Source organism: Oncorhynchus gorbuscha, linkage group LG18 (assembly GCF_021184085.1).
Source record: "Oncorhynchus gorbuscha isolate QuinsamMale2020 ecotype Even-year linkage group LG18, OgorEven_v1.0, whole genome shotgun sequence".
NCBI classification, from domain to species: domain Eukaryota; kingdom Metazoa; phylum Chordata; class Actinopteri; order Salmoniformes; family Salmonidae; genus Oncorhynchus; species Oncorhynchus gorbuscha.
In genome coordinates, this window is record NC_060190.1 from 25,137,683 (window position 1) to 25,153,641 (window position 15,959).

Consider the following 15,959-nt stretch of genomic DNA (forward strand, 5'->3'; position numbering starts at 1 on the left):
GATTTCTCCACTAATCTGTGTGTGTGGCTCGGCCTTGTCACTGGAGAGAGACTGACTTGATCAAGACATCAAGCCTGTGCAGGTGTGTGTGTGTGTGTGTGTGTGTGTGTGTGTGTGTGTGTGTGTGTGTGTGTGTGTGTGTGTGTGTGTGTGTGTGTGTGTGTGTGTGTGGCAAGTGCTGTCTGATTGTTGTTGTTTGAATGCATGTGGAAATCAATAGAAAGCCTATGAGGGAGAGACTGGCTGTTGGGTTCCTCTAAGGTTAACGCATTGCCTGTCATTCCCACGTGGACAAAAGGTTTGGTTAGCTACAGCTCTTTGAGATGTGCTAGAAGCCTTGCTGGAACAAGCTATGCGCCACGCAGTGTCTTTGACTGAGTCGATTGAGAGACTCGCGCTAGAAATTGCTACGGACTGTGAGAAAACGGTGCCTTGCGTCGGAGTCAAGTGACTCGCTTATGAAAGCAGCAAGCATTCAGAACCAGGAACTTTATTCTTCTCATCTTACTGGTAAGCAATTTCCACCAAGGCAGGTACAATATAATAGAATGCATGTAGGGAGATAAAGAAAGAGGGGCGTATGATGGAGGGAGGGAAGAAAGAATGACAACAAAAGGAAATAAATAGAGGGGGAGAAAATGAAACAGCAGGAGTTGCTGGGGGAAGAAGTGTGAACACCGGCACAAAATACACTCTTTTTAATGAACAATATCCAAATCACTCTATACTTCTCACTCTCCCTTTCTCTCCATATCTCCTCCTCATCCACAGGCATGCTTATGGTCCTTCAGCCATGGCAAAGACGACAGCTGGGGGGGGGCATGACAATGGCTAGGAAGAATGTTTATATTGCAGTGTGTGTACGTGTGCGTGTATGAATGTGTTTGTACGCCAAGCGGATACAAGGATATGAAGGTGTGTGTCTGTGTGTGTGTCTGTGTGTGTGTGTGTGTGTGTGTGTGTGTGTGTGTGTGTGTGTGTGTGTGTGTGTGTGTGTGTGTGTGTGTGTGTGTGTGTGTGTGCGCTCGCTCGCTCTTAGACATGCATTTCATCTTAATCCAAGTGTTGTCAGAGATAATAAAGTGATGGCCTCTTGGCCAGAGGGATCCGCAGAGGATGGCTGGGAGGGTGTGGGTTCTACGATGAGGCTCGCCTTTCTGGACTCTTCGGACTGGTCTTTGGGCTCAAAGTGACAGTCACACACAGTCACACTCGTAGTCAGACTGATAGCAGTCGAATTTGACTCCTTTTCAAAGTCACATTGGCCCACCTCTCTCGACTCTTGTGACTGGTCATCTGACATCAGTCAAAGTCAGACACATAGCCGTAGCCAGCCGAGTTGGACTTATCCTTATCAGACAGTCAGAGGAGCCAAAGTCATAGTGACGTGACATTTGCATTGCATCTTTACAGCAGGTGGGATTGTTTATGAGGAGAATCTTGGCTCGGTCTCTAGAGCCTCATTCGAGGGTTTTTCTTTATTTTTACTATTTTCTACAGTGCCAAGACTGAGCAAAGCTGCCATCAAGGCAACGGGTGGCTACTTTTAAGAAACTCAAATATATTTTTGATCTAATACTTTTTTGGTCACTACATGATTCCATATGTGTTATTTCATAGTTTTGATGTCTTCACTATTATTCTACAATGTAGATAATAGTCAAAATAAAGAAAAACCCTGGAATGAGTAGGTGTATCTAAACCTTTGACTGGTACTGTATATATATAAAAAGATAAACATAAAATATTCCATGTGAAAGTGATATTTTCAGATGAAAATATTTCACATATAAAACTGCAAATTCGATTTTTACCAGATTTTTTTTTTTTAAACTTGCACTTCCACAAAAAAATATTGAATTTAACATTTACTCCAATGTTTGTAAACAAAGCAAACATAAACAAACACTAAAAACATGGTTAAAACTATCATTTTGATATCATGGATGGTCAGCCCCATCCCTCAGCTTTTCACTGAAACTGTGGCAAGGGAGTCACTTTGTTAATGTTTCAATGAAGGATAGCTGCTTTAAAACACATTTCATGGACTAATAATGTTATTATATGGTGCAATCCTCTAGTGAGCGAGTTACTTTTGTGCCAATAATACCAAGCAAAACTTCTGAAGTCGAGAACAAAATTCTTATTGGAAACCAAACTAATGATAATGAAAGCAATACATAAATCATAGCAGTGTCCAAAAACCATGTGTTCTTTCATATATAGATTTCTTTTGTTAAGGGTGTGTTTGTTTAGCCTCGGGCAAATGTTTTATCAGGTTAGGTCAGTTATTGGTGCTGAAGAGTGAAGATCTGTTTCGTGCAGAGGGATTTTGTACAGTTTCACCAGTGCGGGTTTGATATTAAACTACCACCTCGTTTCAACTCTACGCTATGTAAGTGCCGGCAACATTTAACAAGACACTTCAAAAGTCACTTTTACGTTGGGGGAAAATATACAGGTGCATTAGTGCCGAGGGGGGGGGGACGGAAGAGCTGGAACGGAGGTCCTTATTTCTTAAAAGCCCAAAAGCACTTTTGTGTTGTGTTTTACAAGGTCCTGCAGAGAAACCAAAGTCAGGTCAATTTGATTAGCCACCAAGTCCTCTTTCAGAGACCACGCTTGTTGAGAACCTTTTCAAGTGCTACTCTACCAATACAAGCCGTATTTCTGAACACATAGAAAAACATTAAATTCATTTAAAACTAACTGCTGTGCACTCCGTGAGCAATTATTGGACATCAGTGTGCCAAAGAAATGCCAGGCATGATATAAAACCAGCAGATGCGCAGGCCCCAAAGGACAGGAGCCGCTCATCCCGGTCCTATACGATTCGCCTGGTTCATTAAGTGCCAAAATCAATACGATTGCAATATGTTAGATGGACCTCATATTAGACATCATTTGTGCTTTACATTTTTTTTTTTTTAATTGTTCCCTTTTGTTGTGTTGCTTGTACTGTAAATGTGTGGCGATTTTAAAGAGAGTTTGATTGCATTTTGTTTTCATGAGCACACATCTGTAGAACCTCCCTCCACTCCTATATACTTTGCAGTGTCGGCCTTACCTTCTTCTCCAAGATGTGTAGCTGTTCCTTGTAGAAGGCCGCCAGGTGTTGCAGTTCAGCCTCTTTCCTTTCCAGCTGCTTGGCCTGAAAAGGACAGAGAGGCGGGAGGTTTGAACACGGTGGACAGACTTCGGTAGAAGGTGGCTCCTCTAAAAACAGCTGATGAGCGTCCGGCAGATTCAACGGAATTTGAATAAGACCTTGTTGTTGTTTTTTTGTTGATTTGATTTACATTTCGAACAGAACCTTGAAGCGGTCACTGAAAAGTGTTTAAAACATCATCTCAAGCCTCATTGTTATCAACGGCACTAATGGAATGGAATCGCAACGGGAAGATTTACAAGGTTGTATTCCTTTTCTACAGGTGGTTGGGGTAGGGCTAGGAATGGGTTTAGGTCGAGGATAAGGTTAGTGAATCGTTAGTTTAACACTTTGTCGACGGTATGCTGAACACAATATAAACCATCTACGGGGAACTATGCAAAAAAAAAAAAAAAAAAAAAGTGTTAGCCTATACCTCGACACTCTGAGAGTAGGGTCTGATCTCCTCTGTAACTTACGAGACCACACTGGAGTGGCTGTGTGTGTGACTGCTTCCTGATACGTCAAGGAAGCGGCAGCAGCAGCAGCAGATAGAGGCAGCGGGTTATGAGGTGAAGGCCCTCGAGCTTTAGAGCCCACTGTGGCAAAGCTGGAGCAGAAGCTGAGGCGGAGACCACAGCCTGGCAAAGGCTTGGCAGCATGCAAAATAACAAGAAGAAATGTCAAAGCTCGTAGCACTTCACTTAAACCCCCCGCCCCCTACTCCATACAATCTATAGCTGACATAAGGTCAGTGACAGAAAGTGAAAGCTGCCAGCGTTACATTTACACAACATCGTTTTCCTGATGCACCGTGTCGGATGTAGGCTAATAAGCAGTCCGCTATCCAACTGCGTGCCTTTCTATATCGTTATTCCAAATAGCAGCTATGTCACCTGACACTGCTATCAGCTGCCGTTTGGAGAGTTCAGCTGTTGAATTGCATTGCTGAACTCAACGTCGTCAAGAGAGCTTTAAGTGAAGCGGTACCGTTTAGTCAGACAAACAGGCAAGCCCACGAGGCGATGGAAAGATGGAGCAGAGCTGCGGAGAGAGAGAGAGAGAGAGAGAGAGAGAGAGAGAGAAGAAATGGTCAATGAACATGAGTCAAGGCCTTTACGAAGCATTATAAGCACAGCCTAGGCAGAACGGCGGCTATGTGAAGACGCCACTCTAACTTTCTACGAGCCGTCTGTCTAATGCATCTGTCTAGTCTCTTGTAAATAGCCATGAGGTGTTACGAATCCTTACAGCAAATCTTATAATGCATTATAAGGTGATGAAAGGCAGTATACGCTCATTGGGTATCCCATTACGAACATAGAAAGTGTCCTTCACAAGCTGTTCGGTCTCTAAATCATGGCCTGCCTAAATACAAAGGCTGGGCATGCATACAGTACGAACAGGACTTCGTCCAGGATCCATATTCCAGAATAGGAGGAAGACGACAGCACAACAGCATTTCACAACATGCCCTTCTTCTGCCAAATCATGCTGAGAAGAAGGGCATCGTTCTTATTCAAATGACAATAGAAGTGGAGGGTGGATTGAACTGGGCTGGTTTTCCAGAGTAGACACAAGACCATAGCGTTCAGATTGAGGCACTCACAGTGGTGGGCACGAAACACAAGAGGAAGATGCTCATTCAACCGTCCACGGGGATACAGGTCGTGTGTGTTTTGTCGTGCTTTAGTGCAGCCTGCACATTTTCATTTAATGACATAAATGTTGACTGATGGTTGGTTGCTGTGTGTGCAATATGGTGCGATGACATTTACCTGTTGGAGATCGATGACGCATTCTCGTGTTACGGCACCTTCTCATCACAAGTGCAGAACAGCGCACGCAAACGCGCACGCACACATCCCACCCCCTACATACACGCCTACATTACATCCAATGTAATCCCCCCCCAACACACAACCTCCGCCCCTCACTTTCTCGCTCTTCAACTCCAGCTGCTGTCTGTTGTGAGTGAGGCTGGTGGTGGGGGATCACCACAGCCCAGCAGCAGCAGATGATGTGCAATTTTCTAGCTGAATACCTCCCAAAGTGTTGTTGAGGCGGCGGCGGGGGGGGGGGGGGGGGGGGGCATGCTCAGAGCCTTGCTTTTAATGCACAATGAAAACATGACATTTGAATGGAGGGAAAGAGGAAAGTAAGATTAACAGCGAGCAGCCGCTCCTGCTTACCCAAGCATCCACTTCTGCTGTCTGGGAGAGAGAGAGCGGAAGAGAGAGGGAGGGCAGGGGGATGAGAGAAAGAGAGCGAGGGGGGAGCGAAAGGGAGTTGAGAGAGAGAGAGAGAGAGAGAGAGAGAGCGAGAGAGAGAGAGAGAAAGAGAGCGAGAGAGAGAGAGAGAGAGAGAGAAAGAAAGAGAGCGAGGGGGCGAAGGGGAGTTGAGAGAGAGCGAGAGGGAAGAGAGGAGCAGGGCGAGACGGCGGATACAGTGAGAGAGTGCGAGAGCAGGTAGCGAGATCGGAGGAAGAAAGACAAACGGAAAGAAAGGGGGGAGAAAAGCAGAACACACAAGGTTAGTGCAGTGATTAAACGAGTCAGGCTGCTACAGCAGACAGCGCTGGGAGCTGCAGTCGGCTAGCTGGCGTTCGCCTGCCATGAAACCAAACGGGGTTAAAACACGAGCGCCGTGCCATAGCTCAAGATTAAATAGACAGTACAGATGAGAGGAGGACAGAGGGATAAGGGGGGGGGGTTAATAGATAGAAAGAACATCGTGTAATCTCACAAAAAAAGACCATTCTTCACCGGACAGAGCCCACGTGAGGCTAACTATTAAGTATCGATGTACAGAATGAGCGCTGAGCGAGACACACGGACGATGAGCTGAGATTAAAGAGGGAGGTGAGGTTCGCACAGAGGAGGACCTGGAAAGGTCAGGGGAGGGAGGGTAAGACGTTAAAGTGTTCACATTCATGATGTGGTAGAGGAAGGGGTTGTCGGTTAGGAGATACAGTCGTCTGGCTTTGTTACAATATCTGTCGGGGTACAACAACTACACCAGTCCCCACCAGCTCTTTAAAGAACGTGCATCGGAACATCTAGCTAGGGCTATTTTGTATCGGACCTTCAGCCTGTACCTTGACAAGTTGTAATCGGGTGTATTGCGGCTGGGCTGGAACAAACGCCTTCACCTCGAGTAGCTCTCCAGAAACATTGTCGGCATGGAGACCCTTGCTCTAAAAGGTAACGTGCTGGTTACACCATACACATGCTTCTACGGCATTTTTGACCCCTTTAAATACAAGTTGATCATTGGTCGCCCACATTTAAGACGACTCGGACTGCTCCTGTTCCGCAACGGCACCCAATAGTGGCGCCGAACATTTTCTCTCGGCCCTGCGGCCAACAACGCTGATCCACCTTGTCAACTAATGTCCCCGAGCTCTTCATTCGTGGAGTCAGGTCAGACTGGTGCCGGACTAGAACAATACAAGCACAGTCCTGGGAATCCTATAGAAGAAGCAATTGGGAAACACTGAATGGCACTCCACCGCTGGACCCAGGGTCATAGAAGTAAATGAAGTAGAATGGCAGGATGGCCTGACACTGGACCCAGGGTCATAGAAGTAAATGAAGTAGAATGGCAGGGTAGGCTAATATAATATGGCCACGGCCCATAAAAAGTCCCATTGAGCTAAATGAGGTGAGCTCACAGAGGCGGTGTGAAGCGGTTACAGCCCCACCATCTGTTTGTGTTGGAGCCTCCCCCTCTCTTTAGAACACTCAGAGGCTTTGTCCCAACTGGTACCATATTCCCTATATAGTGCACTGAGCTCTGGTCAAAAGTAGTGCATTATATGGGGAATAGTGTGTCATTTGGGATGCGGCCAGAGTGTTAGTGGCTTGGAAGAATAAGGGGTTAGCGGAGACACACGAACATAGACCAACTTAAGGGGTCTGAATTTACACACCATCAAGCTCCACAAATGGTCTGTAAAATTGTTTGATGGCCATTCAGCAATTCAATTGTTTTGTCCATTGGTTCCCGTAGGGACAAGTAGTCAACTCAAACCTTACGTTCTACCACTTCTTCTCAACAGATGCTCGAATACAAATGCTCCCAAGCATAATCATTGCTGAGTTACATCTACAAACGAGTGTGTGTTTGTGTTTGTGTGTGTGGGTGCATTGTTCCCTCAAATCATTTTGACCAAACACACACGGACGCCATTATAGTTCAACTCAGGCTAACCGTCTGGGCACAACACAGCCACACCCCTGTGTCCATCAGATAGGCTAGGATGTGGTGTTTTTCCATTGGGCTAGAGTGGCTGTTCACAGCCTGCTGCCACCCCTGGTAGATAACACAACCCCACCCCCTGCCAAACCGAGAGAGTTTCAACCGTAATCTAAGCGTGGCACAAGCCGTTGCCAACCTGGTGCATCTGGTGACCTAAGAGGCAGTACCATAGCAAACAGATATGCTAGTTAGCTCGAATTCAATATCCCAAATGTAATGGGAACTGAGAGAATGTGTGTGTGTGTGTGTGTGTGTGTGTGTGTGTGTGTGTGTGTGTGTGTGTGTGTGTGTGTGTGTGTGTGTGTGTGTGAGACTGACTGGACGAGACCTTTGGGTCTCACAAACACACACACCGACTCGCATGGAAAGAAGCGCTTCCTAGGAAATCAATTATGCAAATGAGGAATTATGCAAATAGAACATTTGAATAAAATCTGTGTGTTTTGAGGAGGAGGGTTTTGGCGTCGTTTGGTAGTCTGTGTTGGTGTCCAAACTAGCGAGAGAGAGGAGACATATACAGTGAGAGAGAGAGAGAGAGAGAGAGAGAGAGAGAGAGAGAGAGAGAGAGAGAGAGAGAGAGAGAGGAGACATACAGATACAGATGAGAGAGAGAGAGAGAGAGAGAGAGAGAGAGAGAGAGAGGAGACATATACAGATACAGAGAGAGAGAGAGAGAGGAGACATATACAGATACAGAGAGAGAGAGAGAGAGGAGACATATACAGATACAGAGAGAGAGAGAGAGAGGAGACATATACAGATACAGAGAGAGAGAGAGAGAGAGAGAGAGAGAGAGGAGGAGACATATACAGATACAGAGAGAGAGAGAGAGAGAGAGAGAGAGAGGAGACATATACAGATACAGAGAGAGAGAGAGAGAGAGAGAGAGAGAGAGAGAGAGGAGACATATACAGATACAGAGAGAGAGAGAGAGAGAGAGAGAGAGAGGAGACATATACAGATACAGAGAGAGAGAGAGAGAGAGAGAGAGAGGAGACATATACAGATAGAGAGAGAGAGAGAGAGAGGAGACATATACAGATACAGAGAGAGAGAGAGAGAGAGAGAGAGAGAGAGAGAGAGAGAGAGAGAGAGAGAGACATATACAGATACAGAGAGAGAGAGAGAGAGAGATATATACAGTGAGAGAGAGGAGACATATACAGATACAGAGAGAGAGAGTGAGAGAGAGGAGACATATACATATACAGAGAGAGAGAGAGAGAGAGAGAGAGAGAGGAGACATATACAGATACAGAGAGAGAGAGAGAGAGAGAGAGAGGAGACCTATACAGATACAGAGAGGAGATATATACAGATACAGAGAGAGAGAGAGAGAGAGGAGACATATACAGAGAGAGAGAGAGAGGAGACATATACAGATACAGAGAGAGAGAGAGAGAGAGGAGACATATACAGATACAGATACAGAGAGAGAGAGAGAGGAGACATATACAGATACAGAGAGGGAGAGAGGAGACATATACAGAGAGAGAGAGGAGATATATACAGATACAGAGAGGAGATATATACAGATACAGAGAGGAGATATATACAGATACAGAGAGGAGATATATACAGTGAGAGAGAGGAGATATATACAGTGAGAGAGAGGAGATATATACAGTGAGAGAGAGGAGATATATACAGTGAGAGAGAGGAGATATATACAGTGAGAGAGAGGAGATATATACAGTGAGAGAGAGGAGATATATACAGAGAGAGAGGAGATATATACAGTGAGAGAGAGGAGATATATACAGTGAGAGAGAGGAGATATATACAGTGAGAGAGAGGAGATATATACAGATACAGAGAGAGAGAGGAGATATATACAGTGAGAGAGAGAGAGATATATACAGTGAGAGAGAGGAGATATATACAGTGAGAGAGGAGATATATACAGTGAGAGAGGAGATATATACAGTGAGAGAGAGAGAGAGAGATATACAGATACAGTGAGAGGAGAGAGGAGATATATACAGATACAGTGAGAGAGAGAGGAGATATATACAGTGAGAGAGAGGAGATATATACAGATACAGAGAGAGAGAGGAGATATATACAGTGAGAGAGAGGAGATATATACAGTTACAGTGAGAGAGAGGAGATATATACAGTTACAGTGAGAGAGAGGAGATATATACAGTGAGAGAGAGGAGATATATACAGTGAGAGAGAGGAGATATATACAGTGAGAGAGAGGAGATATATACAGTGAGAGAGAGGAGATATATACAGTGAGAGAGAGGAGATATATACAGTGAGAGAGAGGAGATATATACAGTGAGAGAGGAGATATATACAGTGAGAGAGGAGATATATACAGATGAGAGAGAGGAGAGGAGATATATACAGATACAGTGAGAGGAGAGAGGAGATATATACAGATACAGTGAGAGAGAGAGGAGATATATACAGTGAGAGAGAGAGGAGATATATACAGTGAGAGAGAGGAGATATATACAGTGAGAGAGAGGAGATATATACAGTGAGAGAGAGGAGATATATACAGATACAGAGAGGGAGAGAGGAGATATATACAGTGAGAGAGAGGAGATATATACAGTGAGAGAGAGGAGATATATACAGTGAGAGAGAGGAGATATATACAGTGAGAGAGAGGAGATATATACAGTGAGAGAGAGGAGATATATACAGTGAGAGAGAGGAGATATATACAGTATATACAGTGAGAGAGAGGAGATATATACAGTGAGAGAGAGGAGATATATACAGTGAGAGAGAGGAGATATATACAGTGAGAGAGAGGAGATATATACAGTGAGAGAGAGGAGATATATACAGTGAGAGAGAGGAGATATATACAGTGAGAGAGAGGAGATATATACAGTGAGAGAGAGGAGATATATACAGTGAGAGAGGAGATATATACAGTGAGAGAGGAGATATATACAGTGAGAGAGAGGAGAGAGGAGATATATACAGATACAGTGAGAGGAGAGAGGAGATATATACAGATACAGTGAGAGAGAGAGGAGATATATACAGTGAGAGAGAGGAGATATATACAGTGAGAGAGAGGAGATATATACAGTGAGAGAGAGGAGATATATACAGTGAGAGAGAGGAGATATATACAGAGAGAGAGGAGATATATACAGTGAGAGAGAGGAGATATATACAGTGAGAGAGAGGAGATATATACAGTGAGAGAGAGGAGATATATACAGTGAGAGAGAGGAGATATATACAGTGAGAGAGAGGAGATATATACAGTGAGAGAGAGGAGATATATACAGTGAGAGAGAGGAGATATATACAGATACAGAGAGAGAGGAGATATATACAGTGAGAGAGAGGAGATATATACAGTGAGAGAGAGGAGATATATACAGTGAGAGAGAGGAGATATATACAGTGAGAGAGAGGAGATATATACAGTGAGAGAGAGGAGATATATACAGTGAGAGAGAGGAGATATATACAGTGAGAGAGAGGAGATATATACAGTGAGAGAGAGGAGATATATACAGTGAGAGAGAGGAGATATATACAGTGAGAGAGGAGATATATACAGATACAGAGGGAGAGAGGAGACATACAGATACAGTGGGAGAGAGGAGACATACAGATACAGTGGGAGAGAGGAGATATATACAGATACAGAGAGAGAGGAGATATATACAGATACAGAGAGAGAGGAGATATATACAGATGAGAGAGAGATATATACAGATACAGAGAGGGAGAGATACAGATACAGAGAGGAGAGAGAGGGAGATATATACAGAGAGAGAGGAGATATATACAGATACAGAGAGAGAGGAGATATATACAGATACAGAGAGAGAGGAGATATATACAGATACAGAGAGAGAGAGGAGATATATACAGATACAGAGAGAGAGAGGAGATATATACAGATACAGTGAGAGAGAGGAGATATATACAGATACAGTGAGAGAGGAGATATATACAGTGAGAGGAGATATATACAGATACAGTGAGAGAGAGGAGATATATACAGTGAGAGAGAGGAGATATATACAGTGAGAGAGAGGAGATATATACAGTGAGAGAGAGGAGATATATACAGTGAGAGAGAGGAGATATATACAGTGAGAGAGAGGAGATATATACAGTGAGAGAGAGGAGATATATACAGTGAGAGAGAGGAGATATATACAGTGAGAGAGAGGAGATATATACAGTGAGAGAGAGGAGATATATACAGTGAGAGAGAGGAGATATATACAGTGAGAGAGAGGAGATATATACAGTGAGAGAGAGGAGATATATACAGTGAGAGAGAGGAGATATATACAGTGAGAGAGAGGAGATATATACAGTGAGAGAGAGGAGATATATACAGTGGGAGAGAGGAGATATATACAGTGAGAGAGAGGAGATATATACAGTGAGAGAGAGGAGATATATACAGTGAGAGAGAGGAGATATATACAGTGAGAGAGAGGAGATATATACAGTGAGAGAGAGGAGATATATACAGTGGAGAGAGGAGATATATACAGTGGGAGAGAGGAGATATATACAGTGGAGAGAGAGTGGGAGAGAGATATATACAGTGAGAGAGAGGAGATATATACAGTGGGAGAGAGGAGATATATACAGTGAGAGAGAGAGAGATATATACAGTGAGAGAGAGGAGATATATACAGATACAGAGAGGGAGAGAGGAGATATATACAGATACAGAGAGAGAGGAGATATATACAGTGAGAGAGAGGAGATATATACAGTGAGAGAGAGGAGATATATACAGATACAGAGAGGGAGAGAGGAGATATATACAGATACAGAGAGAGAGAGAGGAGATATATACAGATACAGGAGAGTACAGAGAGAGGAGATATATACAGATACAGAGAGGAGAGAGAGAGGAGATATATACAGATACAGTGAGAGAGAGGAGATATATACAGTGAGAGAGAGGAGAGAGAGGAGATATATACAGTGAGAGAGAGAGGAGATATATACAGTGAGAGAGAGGAGATATATACAGTGAGAGAGAGGAGATATATACAGTGAGAGAGAGAGGAGATATATACAGTGGGAGAGAGGAGATATATACAGTGAGAGAGAGGAGATATATACAGATACAGAGAGAGAGGAGATATATACAGATACAGTGGGAGAGAGGAGATATATACAGATACAGTGGAAGAGAGGAGATATATACAGTGGGAGAGAGGAGATATATACAGATACAGAGAGAGAGAGGAGATATATACAGATACAGTGAGAGAGAGAGGAGACATATACAGATACAGTGGGAGAGAGGAGATATATACAGATACAGTGGGAGAGAGGAGATATATACAGTGGGAGAGAGGAGATATATACAGATACAGAGAGAGAGGAGATATATACAGATACAGTGGGAGAGAGGAGATATATACAGATACAGAGAGAGAGGAGATATATACAGATACAGAGAGAGAGGAGATATATACAGATACAGAGAGAGGAGATATATACAGATACAGTGAGAGAGAGGAGGATACAGTGGGAGAGAGGAGATATATACAGATACAGTGGGAGAGAGGAGATATATACAGATACAGAGAGAGAGGAGATATATACAGAGAGAGAGGAGATATATACAGTGAGAGAGAGGAGATATATACAGTGAGAGAGAGGAGATATATACAGTGAGAGAGAGGAGATATATATACAGTGGGAGAGAGGAGATATATACAGTGAGAGAGAGAGAGAGACGAGAAAAGGGCAACCAGTGAAGAACAAACACCATTGTAAATACAACCCATATTTATGCTTATTCATTTTATCTTGTGTCATTTAACTATTTGTACATTGTGTATATATATATATATATATAAAAAATATGACATTTGTAATGTCTTTACTGTTTTTAAACTTCTGTATGTGTAATGTTTACTGTTAATTTGTTGTTTTTCACTTCATATATTCACTTTGTATGTTGTCTACCTCACTTGCTTTGGCAATGTTAACACATGTTTCCCATGCCAATAAAGCCCTTGAATTGAAAAAATTGAAATTGAGAGAGAGAGAGGAGATATATACAGGTACAGAGAGGAGACATACAGAGAGAGAGAGAGAGGAGACATATACAGATAAAGTGAGAGAGAGGAGACATACAGTGGGGCAAAAAAAGTATTTAGTCAGCCACCAATTGTGCAAGTTCTCCCACTTAAAAAGATGAGGCCTGTAATTTTCATCATAGGTACACTTCAACTATGACAGAAAATGAGAAGGAAAAAAATCCAGAAAATCACATTGTAGGATTTTAAATGAATTTATTTGCAAATTATGGTGGAAAATAAGTATTTGGTCACCTACAAACAAGCAAGATTTCTGGCTCTCACAGACCTGTAACTTCTTATTTAAGAGGCTCCTCTGTCCTCCACTCGTTACCTGTATTAAATGGCACCTGTTTGAACTTGTTATCAGTATAAAAGACACCTGTCCACAACCTCAAACAGTCACACTCCAAACACCACTATGGCCAAGACCAAAGAGCTGTCAAAGGACACCAGAAACAAAATTGTAGACCTGCACCAGGCTGGGAAGACTGAATCTGCAATAGGTAAGCAGCTTGGTTTGAAGAAATCAACTGTGGGAGCAATTATTAGGAAATGGAAGACATATAAGACCACTGATAATCTCCCTCGACCTGGGGCTCCACGCAAGATCTCACCCTGTGGGATCAAAATGTTACTTTGCTACTTTGGTCCCAGCTCTCTGCAGGTCATTCACTAGGTCCCCCCATGTGGTTCTGGGATTTTTGCTCACCGTTCTTGTGATCATTTTGACCCCACGGGGTGTGATATTTTTTCCTTCTAATTTTGTCTGTCATAGTTGATATGATGAAAATTACAGGCCTCTCACATCTTTTTTTAAGTGGGAGAACTTGCACAATTGGTGGCTGACTAAATACTTTTTTGCCCCACTGTATATACAGATAGAGGGAGAAAGTGACAGCGGTAGAGATAAAAGGAGGAAAGAGAGCAAGGGGAAGGAAAGAGATACAATACAATCTCAGTCATACCGGGTAAACTGGTTGTACCAGATAGTGTGCATGTTTTGCCCTGTTATTTCCAGCAGTTAATAGAATGTAAAGGCTGAAGAATGGGTCAAATTCAGGTTATGGGAATGTCTAAGGGCTGAAAGTAAAGCGTGTGTATAAAAGTGGTTTCTGGGTTTAAATAGATTCCGAGTGCTTACCCCCCCCCATCTGAAAAGAACAGGTACGAGCTCCAGGTACACACGGGTACGGTAAGCCAAAAATAAATTACTCACAGGAACACATGCACTAAACCCTTCTCTCAGTCTTCTCCTTTTCAGTCTCAAATACACTCCTCATAGACCTTCTCTGAATGGGCCAGGAACTGTCCTGATCTGTGCTTCCACGCACGCACCCGCACACACAGGCGTAAATTAGTTAGTCTATCTGTATGCTCATTAAATGTGTGTACTCTTCACATAGCTCAGGGATGCTAAATTAATTAGAATAAGCAGGCTGATAAAGTGCTAAGTACAGACTGGTTGGAATAATATGGAGAACGAGAGGGAGGGAGGGAGACAGGTGAAAAACACCAGCACACCGCCATGCAATCTCCATAGACAAACATTTGCAGTAGAATGACCTTACTGAAGAGCTCAGTGACATACAATGTGGAACCGTCATAGGATGCCACCTTTCCAACAAGTCAGTTCATCAAATGTCTGCCCTGCTAGAGTTGCCCCGGTCAACTGTAAGTGCTGTTATTGTGAAGTGGAAATGTCTAGGAGCAACAACGGCTCAGCCGTGAAGTGGTAGCCCACACAAGCTCATAGAACGGTACCGCCGAGTGCTGAAGCCCGTGGCACGTAAAAATCTACTGTCCACGGTGGCAACCTCACTACAGAGTTCCAAACTGCCCCTGGAAACAACATCAGCACGATAACTGTTCGTCGGGAGCATCATGAAATGGGTTTCCATGGCCGAGCAGCCGCACACAAGCCTAAGATCACCATGTGCAATGCCAATCGTCAGCTGGGGTGGTGTGAAGCTCGCAGCCATTGGACTCTGGAGCAGTGGAAATTCTTTCTCTGGAGTGATTAATCACGCTTCACCATCTGGCACAAATCTGGGTTTGGCTGATGCCAGGAGAACGCTACGTGCCCGAATGCATGTTGTCAACTGTAAAGTTTGATGGAAGAGTAATAATGGTCTGGGGCTGTTTTTCATGGATCGAGCTCGGCCCCTTAGTTCCAGTGAAGGGAGATCTTAACACTATAGCATACAATGACATTCTCAACGATTCTGTGCTTCCAACTTTGTGGCAAAGGTTTGGGAAAGGCCCTTTCCTGTTTCAGCATGACAATGCCCCTGTGCACAAAGCAAGGTCCATACAGAAATGGTTTGTTGAGATCTGTGTGGAAGAACTTGACTGGCCTGCACAGAGCCCTGACCTCAACCTCATCAAACACCTTTGGGATTGGAACACAGACTGCAAGCCAGACATAATCGCCTAACATCGGTGTCCGACCTCACTAATGCTCATGGCTGAATGGAAACAAATCCCCGCAGCAATGTTGCAAC

At 43.6% G+C, this 15,959-nt stretch overlaps 1 protein-coding gene across 3 annotated transcripts in view; it reads right to left on the reverse strand.

Annotated features, from left to right (window-relative positions):
* The window catches only part of LOC124002626 (MICOS complex subunit mic25a-like), a 68,024-nt gene that overhangs the window by 38,965 nt on the left and 13,100 nt on the right, over positions 1–15,959 (reverse strand). For 2 of the 3 annotated variants that reach the window (XM_046310187.1, XM_046310186.1), the window contains 2 exons: positions 5,341–5,361; positions 3,068–3,151 (listed from right to left, as the gene is read on the reverse strand). In XM_046310187.1, the coding sequence (XP_046166143.1) occupies positions 3,068–3,151; positions 5,341–5,361 (105 nt within the window). The remainder of the gene's footprint in view (positions 1–3,067; positions 3,152–5,340; positions 5,362–15,959) is intronic. The other variant, XM_046310188.1, reaches the window with a different exon arrangement.